Raw genomic sequence first — 23022 nt, 5'->3', positions numbered from 1 at the left:
TAAAATGAAGCAGGAAAGGGGAAAATGGCAGATGATGCAGGGTCTGAGGTTAGGGTTAAAGGGTAAAATCTGAATAGAGTTAAAGATGGCAGAAAAAGACTCTAGGTTGACCAGGAGAAATGTAAAAAGTCTTTCCTGGAGGCTGGCCTTATGTCTCATGACCACCAGATAAGTATTTTAGAAAACAGATACTGGGCAATTTCCAAAAGGTTTGGGTTGCCTTACCATGCATGAGTATAGTTGGGAAGTAAGTACAAATCAGTGGAACCTACCAGATGAGTGGCAAGGGCTTAGGCAGTGGTCGGCAAACTGTGGCTCGCGAGCCACGTGCAGTTCTTTGGCCCCTTGAATTTTTAGCAAAGGACAGCTTAGAAGTACCCTAATTAAGTTAATAACAATATACCTACCTATATAGTTTAAGTTTAAAAAATTTGGCTCTCAAAGAAATTTCAATCGTTGTACTGTTGATATTTGGCTCTGTTGACTAATGAGTTTGCTGACCACTGGCTTAGAGTTATCCTGGGGGCAGCTTATAACTAGCCAAGTGAACTACTGCAGTAGGAGGCCCACCCAGAACAGGGCGTGAGATATAAATCCCCACTTACTCAACACCTATGTACCAGACCCACAATGTACAACGTCCAAGGCCAGTGTCACTGTGCCACTTTAGTCGTGAGGTTCAGCAATGGGCTGAGGTCACATTGCATGTGGTAGAGCAAAGTCTAGATTGGAGGCTTGTCCCCAACGTCCTCAGTATTTGCAAGTGTCTTTAGGTACCCAACCTGGCTTTCAGAGCACAGCATCTGGAGATTAGTAGTGGAAGAGATCAAACTTGAGGAGAAGCCTAAATATTTACTTGAGGGGCCAGCCAGGGCCTCCTCCATGACCAGGGCCACACGTGCTGCCTTGTCTAAACACCACCATCAAGTGAAGCGAAGGAGAATAATCCGTTGGAAGAGTCCATTCCAGGGAGCGAGAGTAATAGGTGCGCATGTGCACTGGTTTGCCACTGGACCAGCCTAGGATGCAGGAGTCAGTTCAAAGGGTTTCGTAGCTGGAGGAACTGAGGATTTGGGAGGGCGGGTGCCATTAAAGAGAATGAAAAAGAGGAAGGAGAGAGATGGTAATCATTATCATGGGTAATTTGTTAATTTGCATTGAAAACTAATTTTGAGATATAATTTACATACTTTATATAAAATTCAGTTTTAAATTGTAAATTCAATGACTTTTAGTACATTCACAAGCTTGTGCAACCATCATTATCGAACCCAAAACATATTCATCAGCCCAAAAAGAAACCCCCTTAACCATTAGCAGTCACTCCTTGTTTCCACCTCCCTCCAGCCCCTGGCAACCACTAATCTGCTTTCTGCCTGGATAGATGTCTTTTTCTGGAGATTTCATGTATGTCAAGTAACACAATATATGACCTTTGTGTCTGGCTTCTTTCATTTAGCACGTTGTCAAAGTTCATCTTGTTGTAGCATGTGCCAGCACTTCATTCCTTTTCATGACTATATAACATTCTATTGAATGGATCTACATTTGTTTATCCATTCATCACTTGATGGACATGTGAGTTGTTTCCACTGGCAACTTACATTTATTGAGAGTTTATTCTGTGCCAGGCAGCACCAGGCTAACTTATGCACCCCATTTCACAGGAAAAAAAGGTAGGCTTGAAGAGTATCAAGTATTTGCCCAAGATGAAGAGCTAGCAATTGGGAGAGCTGGGGTTGGAACTCAAGCAGTCACACTTCAGAGGTAGATTCACATCATATTAACTTTAGAAAGGTACAAAGGGTACTCAAAGAAAATCCACCCTTTTCTCGAAGTTCCCCATCCACTAATCTCCCTCCTCCCTTAAAGACACTACTTTGTCATGCTGTAAATCCTTCCAAAAGAATTATTTACACTCCAACATACATGAATAATTTATTGATGAGTCTGTCCCACTAATCTGAAATGTCAGTTTTATGGTATAATAAATCCTCTTATGTATTTGTATTACTCTTCAGTACTGTCCTGCTTTATTGGGGCTTATTTTTATATTTGTCGTTTCTCTAGTTCCTTTTATCTTCTTTTTGATTTTTAAAAATTTTATTCTTTTCTCATATGTTTCCCTTAAGGCATTATCCATTTTGATTATACACCCGTATACTTATTTTAGTCTTTTATTTCTGAAAAATTTTTAGTTTTTTTTTTTTTAAAGTATATTTTATTGCTTTTTTACAGAGAGGAAGGGAGAGGGATAAAGAGTTAGAAACATCAATGAGAGAGAAACATCGATCAGCTGCCTCCTGCACACCTCCCACTGGGATGTGCCTGTAACCAAGGTACATGTCCTTGACCGGAATCGAACTTGGGACCCTTCAGTCCACAGGCCGACGCTCTATCCACTGAGCCAAACCGGTTAGGGCAAAAATTTTTATTGTTGATTCTGTTCTGAGTTCTATCATCTTACCTAGTTCTGATTTATGTAGTTTTTTCATCTTTTCTTACCTCAGTAAAATATATATAACACACAATTTACCATTTTAACCATACAATTCAGTTACATTAAGTACATTCATTATATTGTGCAACCATCACCATCATCTAAAGTTAATATAATGCCTTCAAAAGTCGGAGCAGGACTTCATAAAGATGGAGGAAGCAGGCCAGTTTTTGAATCTCCCCAAAGTATTTACTGACTCTGGGACTGGAAAAAACCCCTTCCAGTCTCAGCTGCTGTTCTTAACTTGGCCCCCAGTGCTCTCAGGTGACAACTGCTGGCACTTTGAAGGCCTCCTGTGCTCACACCCATCAGATGCTTCCTCCTCCTGACACTCCCTCTGGTGCGGATGCTGAGACCAGGCAGGTCTGTGCCTGGTGCTGGTTGTCTGCTCCACCCTCTTACTTTGGGGTTTCTAGTTTCATGGTAAATGCTACCCATGAGCATTTAGTTTGGATTTGTCTAATGCCATGAGAAGGTTTGGGGAAGTTAAAAAACAATGCCACTGCCTCTATCTTTCTCAAAATCTGCTCCATCCTTTGACATGATTATCTTAAATGTGATAGCCCTGAAATTACCAGTCCCTCAAAGCAGAGCTGCAGAGCCCATCTGCCCTACCCTGGTAGGACTCTGGGTCAGACAAGGCTTTCTGAGTCTCCTCTGTCTAAGGTGGCACCTCATGTTTGTATTTGCTCGGACCGTGGTTTAAATAAGAAGGCAAAACACAGCTACCTGAAAGGTTCATGGGTAGAGGGACATTTGGCCACCATGAGAGGTGGAATGAGCCTGTGGGCAGGTGGAGAGTCTGTAGGCAGCCACTGGTCAGGAATGTGTATCTTTTCCTTTCCTCTTTCCTTCTTTTATCTTCTTTTTTAGACATGTACAAAACTGCATCTCCCATCTGCCCTCCTCCCCAGCCAAACACATACACAAACAAAACAAACAACTGATCCATGCAGTTTTCTTCATCTCAATTCATGGTAATGCCATTTCCCAAGTTGCTCAGTCCGGAAATCTTTGAAATCGTATGACTCCTCTCTTACACTCCCAATCATTCATCCAGATCATCAGCAAATTCCATCTGCCTTACCTTCAAATTGTATCAAGGACTTGTCCACTTCTGACCATTTTCCTCCACTTCCACTCTAGTCCAAGTCTCCATCATTTCCTGCCTGGATTACTGGGACAGCCTCCTAACTTGGGAGTTTCCCAATCACTGTAGATTCACAGAGCCCATGGTGTCTCATCTCTATGCAAAAATAAAACGAAATAAAATAGTCCCATTTGTTAAGTAGTTAAGTGCCAACCATTTAATAAGTATTTATGCCTGTAGTAGGCTGGATAATGGCCAGCCAAAGATAGCAGGTGCTAATCCCTGAAACCTGTAAATATTACTGTTTTACTTAGAAAAAGGGTCTTTGCAAATTAAGGGTCTTCAGGTGGGAAGGTTATTCTGGACTATGAGAGTGAGCTGAGCCATAAATGCAATCTATGCGTCCATATCAAATGGAGGCAGAAGGAGATCTGATAGAAGAGGGGAAGGTGATGTGACTATGGAGGCAAGAGGGTTCCAGGAAAGATTTCACACAAAAATAGAATCTAATGTGTGCATCCTAGCCACATTAAGAGAAATCTTACAATGGTGTTAGAGATGTGGAGGAAGAATTAGTGATAAGTCCATAGGAAAAGAGACAAACAAATGAGACCAGAATGAGGGGGACAAAAGTAGTATAAGAAAGGAAACATAATCATGGTGTACTATGGCTCAGAGCTGTGTATTTACCTCATACATAACTTGAACTTAGAATATTGATTTAATCAAAAGTTGGGAAATAACTATACTAAAAGGATGAGGTAACAGAAGTATGTGTGTGGTAGATGTGAAAAAGCTAAATTCTTATCTTCCACTGTAAAAAGTCAATAGATAATATCACAAATTGAAAAATCAAGAAGTGGTGATATAAGCATAGCATTTAATTAAATAAGCAAATACTGTTAGATAATGTAAAAATTACTTAGCGACTGCCTTTGGGGAGTTATCATCGGGTAAAACAGGGGTGGTGGCTGGGACTATTCTTCATGGTAAACTTGGCAGAACTATTTGAATTTTAAACTTCTCATATGTATTTTTAATAAAAATAAATTTTAAAAGTTTAAATAGAACACTGAAGATTTTTTCAAAAAGGGAGTTGCTAATGTTTTAGCCAGAAAACTTTCAATGGTGGGTGCAAGCAGAAGCCAGGCCTACAGTGTACTGAAGAATAAGTGAGACACAAGATAGCGAATGGAGCCTAGATTTTAACAAGCCATGCTGATAGCTGAAATAAAAGGGGAAGAGGACAGAGGGAACAATAGGGTAAGGAAAGCATTTCGAAGGTGGCAGTGTTTATATGATGGCACTTCTGCTGCCAATGTCCCCCTTAGAAACTGCTTGCCAATAACTCCGTAGAACTGTTAGACCAGCTGGATTCCCATACCTGCCCATACTCGCTCTTTTTTGCCTCATCAGCTGTCTTGCTCCTATTTCTTTCCAAGTGAGCCTTCGTGATGTATCCTGGGGAGCAATTCCCCAGGACCAGCCTTTTAGCAGCCACAACTCTTGCATCTCTGTTAATGTGGCAGGCAAAGAAACACTTTGAGCCGTCACTTAGATGAAGGGTAGCAACTTGACTGAGCTAATTTCATTAAGGTCAGGTTCAACATGTTGTTCACATATAAAAGAGAGCAGATGAAATAACTCTCACATGCAGTATAAGACATTCTGATACACATTTTCAAAGTAAGAGGCTTGTTAAGAAAGGAAGCCAAGTGGCTCAAGTTTCATCAACTATCCACCAAGGTATTTGTTGTCATGATGCTGAGACACCTTCTTAAGCAAACAAAGGTTGTTGGTTTCCTCTGCAACTAAAAATAATTAACACCTCCCACGTGATACATCTGTGTGTTCTAGAGGTATAACAGCAAAAGAGAAAACTTAGGAAATGTCAAGGCACTACTACACTGAGACGTGAGTGGAGGAAAGGAAACTAAAGTCCTCCCGTTTTCTCTCTTTCAGGTAAAAGGCTAAGCAGAGATCCTTGTAAAACCTTAGGAATCCACTTTTAGAGCCCATGGTGTAGGGACTTGAGGAATTAGAAAAACTGCACAGAGAGGAAGAAGACCATAGGAGAAAAGTCACAATAACTGCAAATGTGGGTGGAGTCTCCATTCATTCATTCAATGAAGATTTGTTAGTATACATTATATGTCAAACACTATGCCTCATGTTGGTGGATATGAATAAGGACCTTATTTTTATCTTTGTGAATTAACTAATTTTTAAGACCAGAGATACAAAAGAAACATAGGAGGCAAGAAAAAAAACTCTGGCGTAAGAATCACAAATTAAATAAATTCCCAATGCATTTAAAGTGGGCTTTTACTGATGCGACAATGCTATGATGGACAGTTTAATGAGGCATGGGATCTCTTACCTTTTTTATATCAGTCAAATGCTTTCCCCATCTATTCCTTTCTTAGGTCAAACAAAAACACAATTTTCAGAATTTCTAGGTTGAAATCCTAACCTTGCTGATCCAGGGCATTTTTTCGGTTGTGATGATGGGAGCAAAGGGTCTTACTGGCACTTAGTGGGTGGGGTCATGAATACTAGACATCTTGTCAAACTCAGAGAACAGTCCTTCAAGTATGTCTCATATCTGAATGACTTTTAAATGTCCTCCTCAACATTCATATTGGTGAAAAAAAAATGTTCATAATTATCTAAGCCTTAGAAAGGAACTCCAATTCAGAAAGAAACACAAAAGGTTTTTTGCAGTTGTAATGTACGTTGAATTTTCCAGGACAGTAATAACTGTATTACTCAAGTGCAGAATGAACTTGGTTTTATTTGGAAATCTACTAAGAGCTGTTCACTGTCATGGAAACTCCTACCATTAAGGCAATATGACCCACCCTAAATCAGTCTGCATTTACAGTTTTTGCATTCACGGTACAAATAAGTATTTCTTTAATTCTAGTATAGTCATGCATAAACATTTAAAAATAGAAATGTAATTTTCAATATGGCATTAATGTATACAATATACACTACTTAACTATAAATTCTTTTATTTCTTCCTTGTATAATAGTTTGAGCATTACAATGATTTTTTTTTTTTAAACTAAGTATGGAAGTAGGTTGTACTTACCTATGAATTTCATTTCAGGACAATAAAAGGCAACATACTAAGTATGTGCTATAAAAAGAGAAAATGGAGTGTGATGGGATGGAGAATCACTGTTCTACATGGTGAATTCAAATTTCTAAAAGAATACTGAATTAATTTTTGCTTACCTTTTTCAAAGGAACTTCGAAAACAATGTTGGAGTCCCAGGCATCCTCTGTCCAACAGGGAGATAGTCTTGCCACCTGTTAACACATTTGTGTTAGCCAAATTCTCTCAGCCTTTCTCCCAGCACAGACTGAGGACGCCTCAGTCCCCTCTTCCCTTTGCTTTGCTGCTCCACTTATTCATCCCCACCGAGTTCCCTGTACTTCCCCTCTTCCTGTTTCCCCATCTTGAAAACAGGTACAAGGCACCAAACAGTGCAAAGATCTCAACAAATGAGAAATACCTGCCAAAACCGGTTTGGCTCAGTGGATAGAGCATCAGCCTGCGGACTGAAAGGTCCCGGGTTCGATTCCGGTCAAGGGCATGTAACTTGGTTGCGGGCACATCCCCAGTAGGAGGTGTGCAAGAGGCAGCTGATCGATGTTTCTCTCTCATTGATGTTTCTGACTCTCTATCCCTCTTCCTTCCTCTCTGTAAAAAATCAATAAAATATATTTAAAAAAAAAAAAAAAAAAGAGAAATACCTAACACCAGAGACTGCCAGAACTTCTATATCCCTGATAAAACCTAGCCTGATCCTGAATACTAAGGTGGCATAAATACAAAGATGTTAACTGAGGTAGTTTAAACTCAATTCTTTCACTTTACAGTTCATTTTTAGTTCTCATACAACTGATGCCATCATATTGGATCGGTAGGTAACTTCGAGTTCATATGGTAAAAAGAAAACCCCATAGAAAAGGGACTGTGAATTTCACTTAATAATGCTAGGAGTCACAGTGAGAAGTAATATTTGAGCTGACTTCTGTCAGATGAGTTAGAATTAACTAAGGCTGATTTGGCATATCTGAAGCTTTGGAAGTGAGGGCAAAAGTTGTACAAGTTGGGGCTGGAGAAGCAGGTTGGATTCTAGATAATACAGAGTACAGAGTCTTAAAGGCCGAGGTAAAGAGTTTTTTACTCTTTTTTAAAAAATATATTTTTATTGATTTCAGAGAGGAAGGGAGAAACATCAATGATTAGAGAGAATCACCAATCCGTTGCTCCCACACACCCCACACCTGGGATGGAGCCCACAATCTCTGCACATGGCCTGACCTCCAGGTTCATAGCCGGCTGGGAGGCTCAGTGATTTGATGTTTTGAGTGATATTTACGAGCTATGGTCCAATTTGCCCACTAAAAAGATTTGTTATGCGAAGAATGGATTGGAAAGAAACAAGAGATGGAGATACATGCAGTAGTAAGGACCGAACTGCAATCGGTCAGGCAAGTTCTGCAGTAAGATGCTGAGGGAGAAGCTGCAAGTCAAAATGCTTCCAGGAGATAAAATGAAGGGGACTTAATGAGGCACGAGGTGGAAGAAGGAAGGTCCCAGGAATAAAGAAGGGTTCACTGGCCCTCAACCTATGAACCAGGTCATAGTTGGGGGCCTGCAGGAGGCAGGTGATCAATGATTCTCTCTCATCCTTGATGTTTCTATTCCTCTCTTCCTTTCCCTTCCTCTCTGAAATCAATAAAAATATATAGCTTTAAAAAAAACAAGCAGTAAGCAAAGGATCAACATTAATAATTTGAAACTAGAAAAAAAGATCATTCAAATGAGCCCTGTTAGGAATCAACAGTGTGTTCTTTTTCGGTTAAAACAATACAAACCAACTTTTTCCATGAAAAGTTCAGCGGTACTGGTGGGGTTTTTTCCCCCACTCAATTTTCGTAGTTATTACATTTCAAAATACCACAACTTCTGGAATTAAGGGGTCTCTATTTTGGTAATTAATGTGTGTCCCCAAAACTGACAGTCCCATCTTTAAAATCAGTCCCTCTGCGTTTTACCCAAAGGGCAATGGCCAGGGCCTCGCTTTTATGTATTTTTGCCTTTTTATTTATTTTTATTAAGCGTATTAAAGATGACCCCACCAGCACCTCTCTCTTGGCAGGACCTGGCTTTTTAAAGGATCGGAAAAATCAGAAACGCAGACGGTCCTTTGCAGCTCCTGTGGGCGGGGCAGGGAGAAGGTCAGGGCCTCCCGGCAAAGAGCAGACAGGCCGAGCGCGCGGCGAGGCTGACGGGCAGAGACCAGGAGAGATGAAGCCCAGGCCTGGGGACTCGGAGCTGGAAGGGCCACGCCCAGGGGCCAAGCCACCTTACCTTTCGGGGATGTGGTTCCCGCCCTTCTTCTTGGCCGAAGATCGTCCAGAAAAGGCGCGTCCCCGGCCCCTGCCGCTGTGGGCACGATGCCATTGGCTCATGTGGACCCCAAGAGTCCGCTCGCCCAACGCCAAGAGCGCCAACGTCCCCAGCCCAACTCCCTGGACCCAAAACAAGATCCTCCGCCGGAAGCTCCTATACAGACACTACGCAGGCACCTCCCACCAGGCTCCTGGCTAACGCGCACGCGCCGCCGCCCATGGTGATGACGTCACGCGCAGGCTGCATGAAAAGCGGGATTAGTAAACAGGACTCCAGTGGCTATGGCGCCCTCCTTAGCCGGCGGCCGGTAGCACAGGTCCATGAGTCCATGTACAGACCCTTCAGAGCTCAATACCGTAGCCCATGGAGTGAAAAGTGAAGTCCCACTCCCCAGTTCCCAGCGCGGTCCTTCCACATGTTTTCCAAGTGCTTACATTCACACTTACTGTGTAGTGTATATAAATATTTATTAATTCAAATCTGGATACCCTCTATTTTATATAAACATCAGCATACTGTATCTATTCTACAATCTAACTATGAAATTTTAATAATTTTCCCAAAAATATATGTGTACATCTATTGTTTTTTAAGGTTGCATAGTATTCTACTGATTCTAAGTTTGTACCATTATTTATATAACCAGTCCAATACTGATGGACTTTTAGTTGTTTGCAGCTTTTTTATCCTCCATTACAGACAGGCTGCAGTGTAAACATCCTTAAACATATATACAACTATGTCTAAATTCCTAGAAGTAGAATTTCTGGAATGAAGGATATGCAAACTTAAAAATTTGATAGATACTTCTTAATTACTCTTCAAAATTATTGTGTTAACCTACACTCCCACTTACCATGAAACTTTTATAGAGTGACTATCATGTGCCAGGAAGTATGTATTTACATTTTTAAAACTAACCCCCAAAAAATAATAACTGAGAAAGCCCTAGCTGGTTTGGCTCAGTGGACAGAGCATTGTTCTGCCAACTGAAGGGTGTCGGGTTCAGTTCCAGTCAAGGGCATGTACCTAGGTTGCAGGCTCAATTCCCAGCCCTGGTTGAGGCGTGTGCAGGAGACAACCAATTCATGTGTCTCTCTCACATTGATGGTTCTCTCTCTGTCTCTCCCCTTCCCTTTCACTCTCTAAAATTCTATGGGAAAATATCCTCGGGTGAGGATTAACCAAAATAATAATAGTAATAATAACTGAGAGAGACGAGAGTGGAGCTCCAGTCTAAGATTTCCATACACTATCAGGCATAGAGATCTGTATTTGTTTCAAAACCTCTCAGTTCTGCTAGAAGTGAAACAACAAGTAACAGCATGTCCTAGAGTAGGTCTGAAGGCAGAATAAAATGCCAAATTTCAGATTAAACTATAGATAATCATAATAGCAAATGTTTGGGGTGTTTTAATTTTTAGTTTCTAAAAGTACCTTATATACACTGTTTCTAATCTTTATAACCATTTGAGATCTGGGTAAACTGAGGATCAGAAAGGTCAGTTATTGAATAAATGAATGAATGAATGTGTAAAAAAATCACTAGTTTTAACATTTCTGGGACAATCGTATTCTAACGAAGTTTATATGCACTAGCATTTATAATTCTGAAAATTTCCACATAATTAAAAATAGGTTAATATTAGTAAATTGCTATTTGAAAAAATATGTAAATTAGCACATCACAATTGGCACAATTTGTACAATTAGTCACATTCAAATTTAGTGTCAAAACCAAAATATTATTTTGGAATTTATTAAAAATATATTTAATAAGCATGTAGTGGCCAAAAAATATTAGTGGTACAAATAGCTATAGACTTGAAAATATGCAAAATGTGACATGAATCTATCAGAAATTAGAAAAACAATATTGATCTTATATTTACAATTTGCTACAAGACACAAGATTGAGATAGGAACAGGGCACAAGTTTGGTTATAGTTGACACAAGAAACTCCAGACCTAGGCACCATAGGGTTTCCAGAAAGTATGAGACCTAGCAAAGAGTAGGCCTTTGGATGAGAGTGGATCCAACATGAGATGAAAGAATACATTAATAGGTATGTAGTACACTGGAATTGGAAATATAAGAACAAAGGATATTTGGAGCACTAAACAGCTAAGTTGTTGACCCTGTAAAATCTAGCAGTATCTGATAGGGTCCCAAATACTATGTAGAGGTTTGAGGGATTCCAGTCTTTAATTAAATTAAAAGTGAGAGTAACAAAGTATCCAGGGGTACATGGGCTGGGTATATTTCAACAAAACAAGTCTTACTTATCCCAATGGGTTCAAAATGCAGGAAGTGGATATATGGGACAAGACAATACCCTAACTACAAAAAAGAAGACTAGGTCAGGGTAGAGGTTGATGCTAAGTTTCAGAGTGTTGAACTAAAGTTCTTTTGGTTCCTCCTCCTACATTTAAGGTTTCTTTTAGAGTTATATGATGCTGAGTCCCTAAGACAAAGTTAAATGGCAGGAACTATGGAGAGAAAATAGTTATAGAGGCTGGGAACCAGGAAAGGCCTAATTAAGGGTTTGTCTAGGTAGAATTGAAAGGTGGAACTGAGTATTTTAACATGTAAACATTTGACCACTACCAGAATTTATCTTACTACACTTTCTCCAATCTTACACCATCCATCCTAACCTGCAGTGGATATGGCTTCATTTGATTTCCAGGGGAAAACAGAAAATTTAAAAAAAACAACCACTGGTCTGCCCTAGCAGATTCGACTCAGTAGATAGAGCATTGGCCTGCAAACCGAAAGGTCCCAGGTTCAATTCCGGTCAAGAGCATGTATCTTGGTTGCAGGCTTGATTCCAGGCTCTGGTTGGGGCTCGTGTGGGAGACAACCAATAGATGTCTCTCTCTCACATCAATGTTTCTCTCTGTCTCTACCTCTCCCTTCCACTCTCTCCCTAAAAATCAATGGAAAAATATCCTCTGGTGAGGATTAATAAAAAACAAACAAAAAGACTGGTCTGGCTTGCAGATATTTAGCATATACTGTTAGCTTCACATTACATATTGGTAAAATGGAAGTTGGCAATCTGAGGTCTGAAACTTAGGGGGAAAATGTTGAAAAAAATGTATAAGGCTCTGGCCAGCATTGCTCAGTGGTTAGAGCATTGTCTCACACACCAGAGGGTTGCAAGTTTGATTCCTTGTCTAGGCCATGTACCTCAGTTGCAAGTTCAATCCCCTAGTCAGTGCAATCATACAAAGAAACCAATTGATGTGTCTCTTTCACATGGATCTCTCTCTCCCTTGCCCCCTTCCACTCTTAAAAAAATCAATGGAAACACTATCCTTGGTGAGGAATAACAAAATTTTTTTATAAGTTTAAACCATATGTCTACACTGCAACACCCCTCAGTGTATTTCTTCTCAGATTAGTATCATCCTATCATGCCCCATCTTTGAAAACACTCATATCTCATAAACGGAACAGTAGTCCTATAAATGAATTATGTCTCTTTGTAGATTCCATCCATGAGCTATTGTCTCTTGGCTCTTGCCATCTTGTATCACACACTTCCTACTCATTGGCGTAAAGAAGCCCCCTGGCAGATTGATCTAGGCACCCCTAAAAGCTTACCATCCATAGATCTCCTACCCCAAACCAGCTTACTCCATATAGGGGGTGGGCAAAAGTAGGTTTACACTTGTGAGTACACAAAATAGAGATCATTCTTGTATTATTCACTAATTATTGTATTATTTTTCATATGAACAACTGTACACTTACTTTTGCCCCACCCTGTATAAGTCATTAGCAGCTCAGCCCCAACTCAAAGTCACAAGAGTGGTTAGTGGGAAAAGCACTAACCAGGGGAAGAGAACAAGGGCAAGCCAGGCCAAGTCCAGCTGAGTGCACACATCAGTTCCTTATGCTTAGGGGCACAGTAACTCACCACAATGCCCTTTTCACACACTCCATGTGGACAAAACCAGAGCTTGATACAGAGCATAAAAACAATCCATACGTTATAAATGTACCAATGAATGATGTAAGTGACAAAAACAAAAGTATATTTAGGATTACTCTCTCTAGTGGACAGAACTCTTGTTCTGTATACTTCCACATTGCCTGATCCCTATTCTCCATGCACGTTCTGTCTTTCTCTAACTATTCTCCTCTTCATTTCTGTCTGGCCTTGCACCCAAGCATGGCAGACAGAGAATCCTAGAGGCCCAAAATTCTACAGCGGCTGTTTACAAGGGGGAGGAGACTGCAGTAACTGCCACACTGGGTAGATACACTTTATGTGAGAAGGAAAGGGGAAAATATTGTGAATACCTCTCATGTATAAAAGAGCAGGGTGGCAGGAAGCCTATGTAGCCCAAGGAACCAGAGGGAGCAAATTATGGGCAGAAGAACTGCAACCAAAGGCTAGAAGAGGAAAGGGTTTGCAGTCAGTTGACTCCTAGCTCTTTGGTATTTGCTTCTAATGGGCAGAGTCCATTTTGGGACGCATCAGACACTGAAAAGAAGACCCCTGCTGCTGCTGCTGGAAGTTGACAGGAAGTAAGATCCGTGAGTGTAAGAATGCAAGAACAAAGCTTGTCTAGCTAGAAACACTGCCTACAATGAAGAAGAAGAAGAAGAAAGGGAGAGAAGAGAGATGCAAGTCCAACCTGGCCTGGCCCAGCCCAGCCCAAGGAAGGTAGGATTCAAGGAGAAGAACTACAAGAGAAGAGCCTTGGTCCACAACATTCTCCACAACATGCACTCAACAAACTTCAATTTACTCTTTAACCAACTCGCAAAAGAGCTCCCCCCGCCCCCCGCTCCGCCCCAAATCCTCATCTGAAGATATTCTTTTCTGTTGATTCTGAGAGAGTGAAAGGGAGGGAGGAAGAAGGGAGATAGAGAAAGAGAGAAACATAGTTTTCAGAGAGACACACTAATTTGTTGCCTCCTACATGTGCCCCCACTGAGGGGCAGGGAGCGAATCTGCAACTGAGGTATGTGCCCTTGACTGGCAATAGAACCCATGACCCTTCCGTCTGAGGGCTGACGCTCTAATCACTGAGCAACACCAGCCAGGGTGCAAAAGAGCTCTTTAATTCCTTCCTTTGCTCCCCAAAAGTTGCAGTAAATTCACTAGTTACTAGTAGATGGACAGATAAAATTTCTGCACAAATGCAATGGTACAACCTAGATAACCTTTCTGTTCTTTCTTAGGATATTATATATATATATATATATATATATATATATATATATATATATATGTATATATATATATATATATATAATGATAAATATATGTCATACAACATAATATAGAGAATAAAAGTACTAGTTAATTATATTAATGGATGTCTTTAAGAAATACTGAAATGATTCCCCTAACAAAAGAACCTGGGGAAAGTGAGACTATCAGATCTGTCTTGTCAACTAGCATATCTACCCCAGAGCTCATACATTTAGGGTTAGTTTAGCTCCCCTACTGCTCCCTCCATCCAATCTTGTCTTCTTGTTGGGAATCTGACCTCCCTATTGGCTCTCGCATCCCTTTAAACTGCCTGCTTTGTGACATCATTCTCCCACCAAACCTACCATCACCTGGCAGAATCTTGGGGTTTCCATGGAGTTGTATGTAAATACTTTTGGATCACCGCAACTGACCAATGATCAGTGACCAGTGTGACCAGTAACCTTCGTACTGGACACAAGTGTTCTTTGGCTTCACTCACTCAGACATCCTCATCCCTTGCATCTACAGTTAATATTTCCTCTTCTTCTCTGACCATGTCAGGTAAGGAAAGAAACTTTTACAAGTTTCTAATTAGATATTTTTGCTCCTAAATTTAGCAGTGGAGTCCAAATAGCATAGAATAAAGGAAGGAAGTATTGATCTAGAAATCCAGAGACCTAATTTCAGTTTTGATTTTGACATTTACTAGCTATGTGACTTTGGACAAGTCATTGATTCTCTCACAAAATCTGTTCTTCCCCCATCTGTTACATTAAGATCTCAGATTGGTTGTTCTCTCTATTCCCCTTCTTTTCTAATATTGAGTCTTAAAGACACACATATAAAAAATGAAATCAAGACTTTGGAGAGTGTTTCAATAGAAACATAGAGAAAACTTAGGTGATGCAGAAAACTGGCAATATTAATACATTATGCGTCATGTGTAATGGGCTCCGACCACTAACATTTCAACTTTAGTATTTTCAACTTAGTACTGTTCAAAAAGTAATATTCACCTGTTTTTGGAGTTTTCTATCCAAACTAGGTGAAAAGAGAAAATAGGGAGAGAGTATGGAGAGTACTGGGCTATAGTGAGGCAAGCATTTAAATGTAAGAAAGTTTAGGATTGTTTTCATCAACACGAACCAAGGCAGGGGGTGAACATAAGCATGAAGGAGGGGAAACTATAAGAATGAAGCAGGTGAGCATGGAAGAGCTCTCAAGAGCAAAAAAAGGTAGTTTGCAATGGAATGTTGAAGGAAACAAAGGATTTTAAATTAAAGCGATTTTAAATTTAAGTGAAATCTGCTCAGAGTAGAGCAAATTAAAGTTGATTTTAGCCAATGCTTACATTAACAGACTAGGAAGGAAAGTAAGGCCGGAACAGGGTATCAGTAGGCAAAGCAGCTTATCAGAAAAGTCACATTCCGTTGTCTGTCTTTTTCTATTGCCTCTCTGAACACACAGATAGCACATGACAGTTTTGAGTATCAACATTTAAAAACATGTGTTTTAGAAATTATGATTCCTATAAACAAGAAACTAATAAAGGTGGTTATCTGGGGGCTGGAGGAAAACATAATTTTCAGTGTTTCACTTGATTCTGATGTTTAAACTATGTAGATGTTTTTTGACTCTTAAAAATAAAATTAAGATTAAAAAAATGATAAGTCCTAACTTGAACCAGGAAGACTAATTCCTTTGTGTGATAAGTATGTTCCACACCGAGAAACAGCCATCATCTCCCTTAGATCTTAGCTACCTAAGAAGGAAAAGAAAAGGTCAAACCCCACATCTCTAACTTCACATTTATCTAAAACCAATTTTGTGGGGCCTCTTGATGATTCCTACAGTAAATTTTTATTTAATTCAAGTCTAGTGATGATGGTTTTTAAGACTTTCCTGGATGTTGAAGATGATTAAAATCTAGGTTTTAAGATAAACATATAAATTTTCAGGATACTCCTTAAGTGTTCTTTCAGTGTCATGTAGTTATATTAATTGAAATATCTATTTCTACTAGACTTACTATCTGTTACTTGCTGGGTAATATTCAGAAAAAACATGAATAAGCACAATAATGGAATTCTTTTATACTTATTTTGTTCTCTGCTTTATAGCAATTTTTATGGAAATATCTGTCTACATCTATTGGGGCTACTTATGCATCCACACTTAGGCAGTTTTTACTGATATATCTTCTCTATCCACATGGCTAGAAATTTTTTCAAAATCACCTTGTATTGTGGGCTGTTATTTGGTTAGTAGTATTCACTAAAATAGCCTAGGCAATATTCACTTTTCTAATATGCGTATAAAATAGAACATAATTTATTAGCAAATTTTTATGCTTTGATTTTTGCTATGTGCCCCAATTTTCATAAATGTTTATATATTTTTTAGTTCTCTGATATATGTTGTTCATTATTTTTCTCTTTGTCTTTCCATAACTTGTATTTTCTTCCATATAAATCATATGTAATATAACACTTACTCATGTATAAATTATTATTGTTACTATTATTATAATGACTTTATGGATGAGTAACTCAAAACCTGGATAGTTTAAGTAATGTTTTTCTTTTAAAAAGCACTTCTTGAGAAACTCACTCTCAGTTAGCCATTTTGAGGTAGGATCAGAAACAAGGCTTGAAGAGAGTAAGAACGACACTTCAAATTTACCAACTGCACTGAGCTACATGTGAGTTCCAGGGAATAGTATGTGAACTTGCAGGCAACATGAGGCACTGAAGATTACAATGGCAATAGCTGTCCTGTCTTCCATGGACAAAACCCCCCTCATCTATATTAGAAGCCATATTGCTCCCAGTTTGTGGCAGTGTAATGCTCAAAGCAGAGCCCGAGTAAGGGAGTCAGGATGCTTAGGTTATGTAACACAGTAATAATGCTAACACAATGAGAGAACTTGAACAAGTCTATCAGGCCTCTCTGAGCTTCAGTTTCCACACGCATAAAATGACAATGTTAGAACACAGGTTTCCTAAAGAATCCTGGTTCTAAAATGCTTCAATTCTAGGAAAGAGCACACAAATCAGTATTAGTGCAGGCTCAAGGGAAAGGTAGGACAGGGAGTGATTGCCTCTACTCTAGAGAATGTGTGAACCACACCACTTGGGTCTCCTGCACATTTTTGCCCACATTGGGAGCACAGGCAGTTAACACAGAAGAATAGCAAGCTGTTGCAGCACTTGCAACCAGCAGAAGCTGTTTGATTTTTGATACCTCAGTGAGTATTGGTATTAATCTTAACATGATGCTGTTCTTCAAACATAGTGAATCTCTTTGATTTTTTCATCACCCTCTTTGTTCCCCACAGAGAATTTCCAAAATCCACCTTTACTCGGAACTTCAAAGTCTCTGCAGCTCTCTCTTCCTGTGGGGAGCACTGCAGCCTCCCTCACAGGACGAGTCTGCAGTCTCCCCCGAGTCTCTGCTCCAGCCGTCACTTCAGCATGGCTCCTACCATCAGTCTCTGGCACCTCTTTCCAACCACTCATGGGTAGTGCCTACCTTTACCAACATTCTAGCACAACTATGTTGTCTGGAGTTACTGGCCAGAACCAGATCTCCACTCCAGCTGCTTCCAATCCTGGTATTTTTGAGTGGGCTCTCACAGCGGGCCCTGAAAAGAAGTCATCATCCCTCCGAGACTTCACTGTGACTGTCATTGACCAGGACACAGCTGTTTCTTCCATGTCTATGGCATCCCAGTACAATAAAACCTCAGAGGCCAATAGCATGGTCCCTCTGTATCCATCACTTTCTGCCAGCCTTGTTCATGGGGCACCATCTCAGATTCCAAATCAGGGACAGAGCCTGTCACTTCCCTACCAGGAAGGAAGTCAGCTCTATTACTACAATCAAGGCACACTGGGGCCTCTGCTCTCTGCAGAACGTGGCCCCTACCTGCAATCCTATGGCTCTGTGTCTTACACAGACAGCAGGGCCTCTGCCCCTCAACCTGAAATGGTGATGGTACTAAAGGAGGTCCAGCCCACAAATGTGATCCCACCGGCTTCCACCTCTGCAATCTACTACTCTGTGCCTGCTCAACCCATCACAGAGACAAGTTTTCAAGGTGAGTTCAAACAACAAGAAGGAAGAGGAATAGGGTCACCGTTAAAAACTCGGGTCAATCTGCACCTGGGAAGTGGTGAGTCCACAGACAGGTAGACTTTAAGTCCTGTGACTTTGTAACTGCCACCCTCAGTCAGTGCTCCCCATTTTCAGACCCTATGGGAACAACTCATAAAGATTAGAAGGTGGACACTGGATTGGCCATGTATGAGAACCCAAGAGCATATGAAGGGTTCCCACACTATTCACTCCCCTACTTGACTAGTCCCCCTCTACTACCAGTTTCATGGACTCTCTTGATTTATTGCTTCAGTCTCTTTAGAAGGAATTTCAGAACTCTTACTGTGATAGTGCCAGTTTAACTTTCCCTCACTTCCTTAATTCATGCCAGGTTTTAAGACCTTGTGTTCCATGACCTTGTTCAAAGCAAGCAGGCTAAAAATCTGCCCTTGCTTATTTATTTCATCAGGAAAAGCTCCATTCTCTCCCTTACTCTGTTGTGTGAAGTGTTGTTATTTTCTCAGGAAAGGGGAGAGAATTAAAAGGACTCCACATGTACAATGCTAGCTTTGTAAAATATTTTAAATCACTTACTTTTTATTTGACTTATCACAACCCTGTCAAGTTTACAGAATACCATGGAACAATGACATCAAATGATCCCCAGTGAGAACCAGAACAGTTGCCTCCTGTCTCCTAGCACAGGGCGCTTCCACGATCCTTAAGAAGAACTGGTAGGAATGCCGTTCCCATTGTTGGAAGGGGCATGATTGCTGCATTGGTGGTGACAGGGGAGCACCCATGGGTGGTGCCCAGGGACTGACTGGCTTCTCCTTGATTCGTTTGTAGTGATGGAGACTTCCCTGGGGATGAAGACTTCCCTTGGATTGCAACCTCTAAGCCAAACATTTTGTCTACCACAAACTCCAGAATTCCCCAAGTCTTGTAGTGGCAGCAATATCCAGATGCTTGACAGTAACCCACCACCTGAGCTTGGGGACATTTCAATGGCAGCTCCAGTCCAGAGTCCTAGTATTTACCTGGCGCTGCCTCCAGCTCCAAGCCAGGAACAGAAAGAGAATAAGAATTTGGAGGATATTAAAAGCATGCTTTCAAAGCCTCTGGATGCTTACCAGATCCCCACAGAAAACCAAGATCCTCCACTGCTCCCTTTAGAAATCCCCGACATTCCCCAGCTCCTGGCCTGCATTGATCCCCTTGGCCAGGAGGAACAGCCTGGTTGTGAAAACGCTGGTCTGGGAAAGAACAGCCTGAGTCTTAAGGACCAAGGGACACTTGAAAATGGGACTGAATCCAATGATGGCTTTGCAGACATCGCTACACTGGTGGAGGATATACACCTTCCATTGATCTTAAATTCCTTGGATGAACTTGATCAATCCAAAGGTCCCAAGGTGATCAAAACCAAAGATACCAGAGCCATCAATTTGAACGAGGTGCAGAAACAGTCAAGTGTCATTAATGCTCCCTCTGATCAAGCAAGGAAGAACAAACATAAAGCCTCTGAGCTGATCAGTGGTGATGCCATGGTCAAAATCCAGCCTGAGAGCCCAGATTGCATGTTCGTGGGAGAAATGGCTGTTTCCAATGCTGCAGCCAGTGACAGGGCTCCTGAAAACAGGGCCAAGAATTCTAACAAACCTCAGAAAACTGCCCCCAGCAGGACCAGCAGAACCAAGAACCATGGGCAAGAAAAGACCAAAAGAACCAAAGAAAACAACCCCAAGAAAACGGAAGAGAGTAAGCAGTCAGGGAACAACGTCAAGGCAGAGGAGAAGCCGAACATTCCAAAGATGAAGCGGAAGAAAAACCAACCTGAGCTGACCCAAGAGACCTTCAAAAAGCCCCGAAGCTCCCTAGGTATGCATATGTTGGAGTCTGTGCAGGTTTTTCATGCCCTGGGGAAGAAGAGTGATAAGAAAACGGAACTCTCTTCCTCCCGGGCCCTGGGAAACTCAAGCAACCCCAAAGGCCCCCAGCCATCCCTAGCTATCAAACAATGGCTTGATAACCCCTATGAGGGCAGAGCTCCTGAGAAAACTCAAGTCAAATGCCAGAAACCAGATGGCAGCGCTGAAAAAGAGTGTTCATCTCCATCTGAGTACGAGCTGCCACCTCCTGGGAAGGTCAAGTTGGTACCTTTGATTTTTCCAACTTTGGACAAGCCTCAAGCTCGACCTGTTCCTCGCAGGCCAGTGTCTCTGGTATCACGTCGGCCTGCTGGGGCTAACACTGCCCACCCTGGTTCTAAGTCAGCTCAGCCTTCTGCAGTCAATTCATCCCAGCCAACCCCAGCATCTATGACAGGTCCTGCCAGACCAGCTCAGCCAGTCCAACCAGATTTGACCAACGCTGTTGAGCCTGGTTCTAATTCAGCTCAACTTACTGCAGTGAATTCATCTCAGCCAACTCCTGCATCTTTGACAGGTCCTGCCAGACCAGCTCTGCCAATTTCAACCAACCCAGCCAGACCAGGTTGGACCAACCCTACCCGGCCTAGTGTCCCTCAGTGTGATGCTTCTAGACCTGTGCTCTACAAAACATCAACTGGCACTTCTTTCCAGAGGGAGCCCATTCGCATTACGGTGAACAAACCCTGGACCCCACCCAAACCTCAAAACCAATGTCTTCTCCAGGATTTTGCCTGTCAACGAATTCCATGGAGGAAACCTGATGTTTCTGGGCCAGTAATGTCAACGCCCATCACAAATGAGCAGAGGCCAGAGCGGGAGGCTATGAAGAGAAAAGCTCAACTTGAGCGGGAGAATGCTGCCAAATTCACCTCGTTGGGGAAAGTGCAATATTTCATTGAGAGAGAAAAAGAAATGGAAATTTCTCGATGCTATGGCTATGCAAAATAAGAGATGTTAGGAGTGTTGGTGCCACTCTGGATATCTACTGTTTCCCATAGATAGATAGATAGATAGATAGATAGATAGATAGATAGATATAAATTTCTCTATTCTGTTATATTTTAAATCTTAATCAAATTGAATAAATAAATGTAGTAGAATTCATAGATGAGTAATAAAGAAGCCTTTTGAGTTTTGAGATGCTGTTAACTGTGGTTTTCTTTGGTGGGGGTGTGGATCAAAAGCTGCATGAGAACAAAAAATTGGTAGTTGGATGGGCAAATGAGGGACAAGCGGTAAGAACTGAGGAAATAGGAAGGAACTTTGTCTATGGCCAGTAGGCTAAAAGGGGAGAGATGGATGAAAATGGCAGATGAGTCTAGGTTGATCAGGAGAAATAGAAAAAGTGTCTCGTGGAGGCTGGTCTTATGTCTCATGACCACTAGGTAAGTATTTTAGAAAACAGGTACTGGGCACATTTCCAAAAGGTTTGGGTAGCCTTATCCATGCCTGATTGTAGTTGCGGAAGGTGAGGACAAATCAGGGGCATCTACCAGATGAGTGGCAAGAGGACACCTGAGAACAGGGGCCCAGGCTAGTGAACTGCTGTGGAAGGGGGCTCCCTCTACCGGGTCAGTCACCATTTACTCAATACCGAGGCACCAGGCCCACTATTGTATTATACTTAATTTAGTCTTCATTTCTAAAATTTTTCTTTTATTTTTAATTCTGTCCTGAGTTCTATCATCTCACCTAATTCTGATTTATGGTATTCTTTCACCTTTTTTATTACAGTAAAACATACATAGCACATAATTTATCATTTTAAGCATTTTTAATTATACAATTCAGTCACATTAAGCACATTCATGATAGTGCAACCATCACTACCATCTAAAATTAAAGTAATTATGTCAAAAGATGGAGCAGGACTTCAGAGAGATGGAGGGAGCAGGACAGTTTTTGAATCTCCCCAAACCCTGTAATGGAAATAGATCAACCCAAACCAAACTCACATGGGTAGCTTTTACCAGCATTTACTATTTCCAGAACTTTTCATCATTCCAAACAGAAATGCTGTCCCCTTTAAATAATATCTGCCCATTCCCTTCCCCCCACCATGTTCTTTCGTCTTTTGCACTGTTTTTCCACATGTCTTTTAGCTCATTTTGAAATACCAGGTTATCAGTTTTTTGTTTGTTTGTTTTTAAACATATTTTTATTGATTTCAGAGAGGAGGAAAGAGGGAGAGAGAGAAACATCAATGATGAGAGAGAATCATTCATAGGCTGCCTCCTGCATGCCCCCTACTGGGGACACTTTCCCTTTGTGTCTGTGGTTTCTTCCAGATGTGTCTCTTCTGAGTCGAAAGGAGCTCTAGTGCTCAGTGTCCAGATATAGAGGCCTAGACTGCTCCAGTCCTTACACTTTGTCCATGGCCCCTTGTATTTACTGACTCTGGGACTGGAAAAAACCCCTTCCACTCTCAGCTGCTGTTCTTAACTTGGCCCCCAGTGCTCTCAGGTGACGAATGCTGGCACTTTGAAGGCCTCCTGTGCTCACACCCATCAGATGCTTCCTCCTCCTGACACTCCCTCTGGTGCGGATGCTGAGACCAGGCAGGTCTGTGCCTGGTGCTGGTTGTCTGCTCCACCCTCTTACTTTGGGGTTTCTAGTTTCATGGTAAATGCTACCCATGAGCATTTAGTTTGGATTTGTCTAATGCCATGAGAAGGTTTGGGGAAGTTAAAAAACAATGCCACTGCCTCTATCTTTCTCAAAATCTGCTCCATCCTTTGACATGATTATTT

At 41.2% G+C, this 23022-nt stretch overlaps 2 protein-coding genes and 1 long non-coding RNA gene across 3 annotated transcripts in view; 2 read left to right on the top strand and 1 right to left on the bottom strand.

Moving 5' to 3' along the window:
* The window catches only part of STAMBP (STAM binding protein), a 762428-nt gene that overhangs the window by 706360 nt on the left and 33046 nt on the right, over positions 1–23022 (top strand). The gene's annotated exons all lie outside the window — the stretch shown is intronic.
* LOC308257168 lies at positions 2114–9249 on the bottom strand. The gene is made up of 3 exons (XR_013961529.1): positions 8983–9249; positions 6834–6908; positions 2114–3746 (listed from the first exon to the last, which is right to left on the bottom strand). It is a non-coding gene; the product is annotated as an uncharacterized lncRNA (long non-coding RNA).
* Positions 9248–21220, top strand: LOC308256677 (uncharacterized protein C2orf78-like; the record flags this gene model as incomplete). Its single annotated transcript, XM_080684951.1, has 4 exons — positions 9248–9331; positions 14744–14801; positions 17578–18339; positions 19188–21220. The coding sequence occupies 4 exons, from the start codon at positions 9248–9250 to the stop codon at positions 21218–21220; spliced, it is 2937 nt and encodes a 978-aa protein (XP_080541077.1).

The sequence above is a fragment of the Plecotus auritus genome (assembly GCF_963455305.1).
Source record: "Plecotus auritus genome assembly, chromosome: 8".
In the NCBI taxonomy this organism is placed as follows: Eukaryota; Metazoa; Chordata; class Mammalia; order Chiroptera; family Vespertilionidae; genus Plecotus; species Plecotus auritus.
The sequence above is the reverse complement of the archived record's forward strand: the minus strand, read 5'-3'. Positions and strand labels throughout refer to the sequence as shown.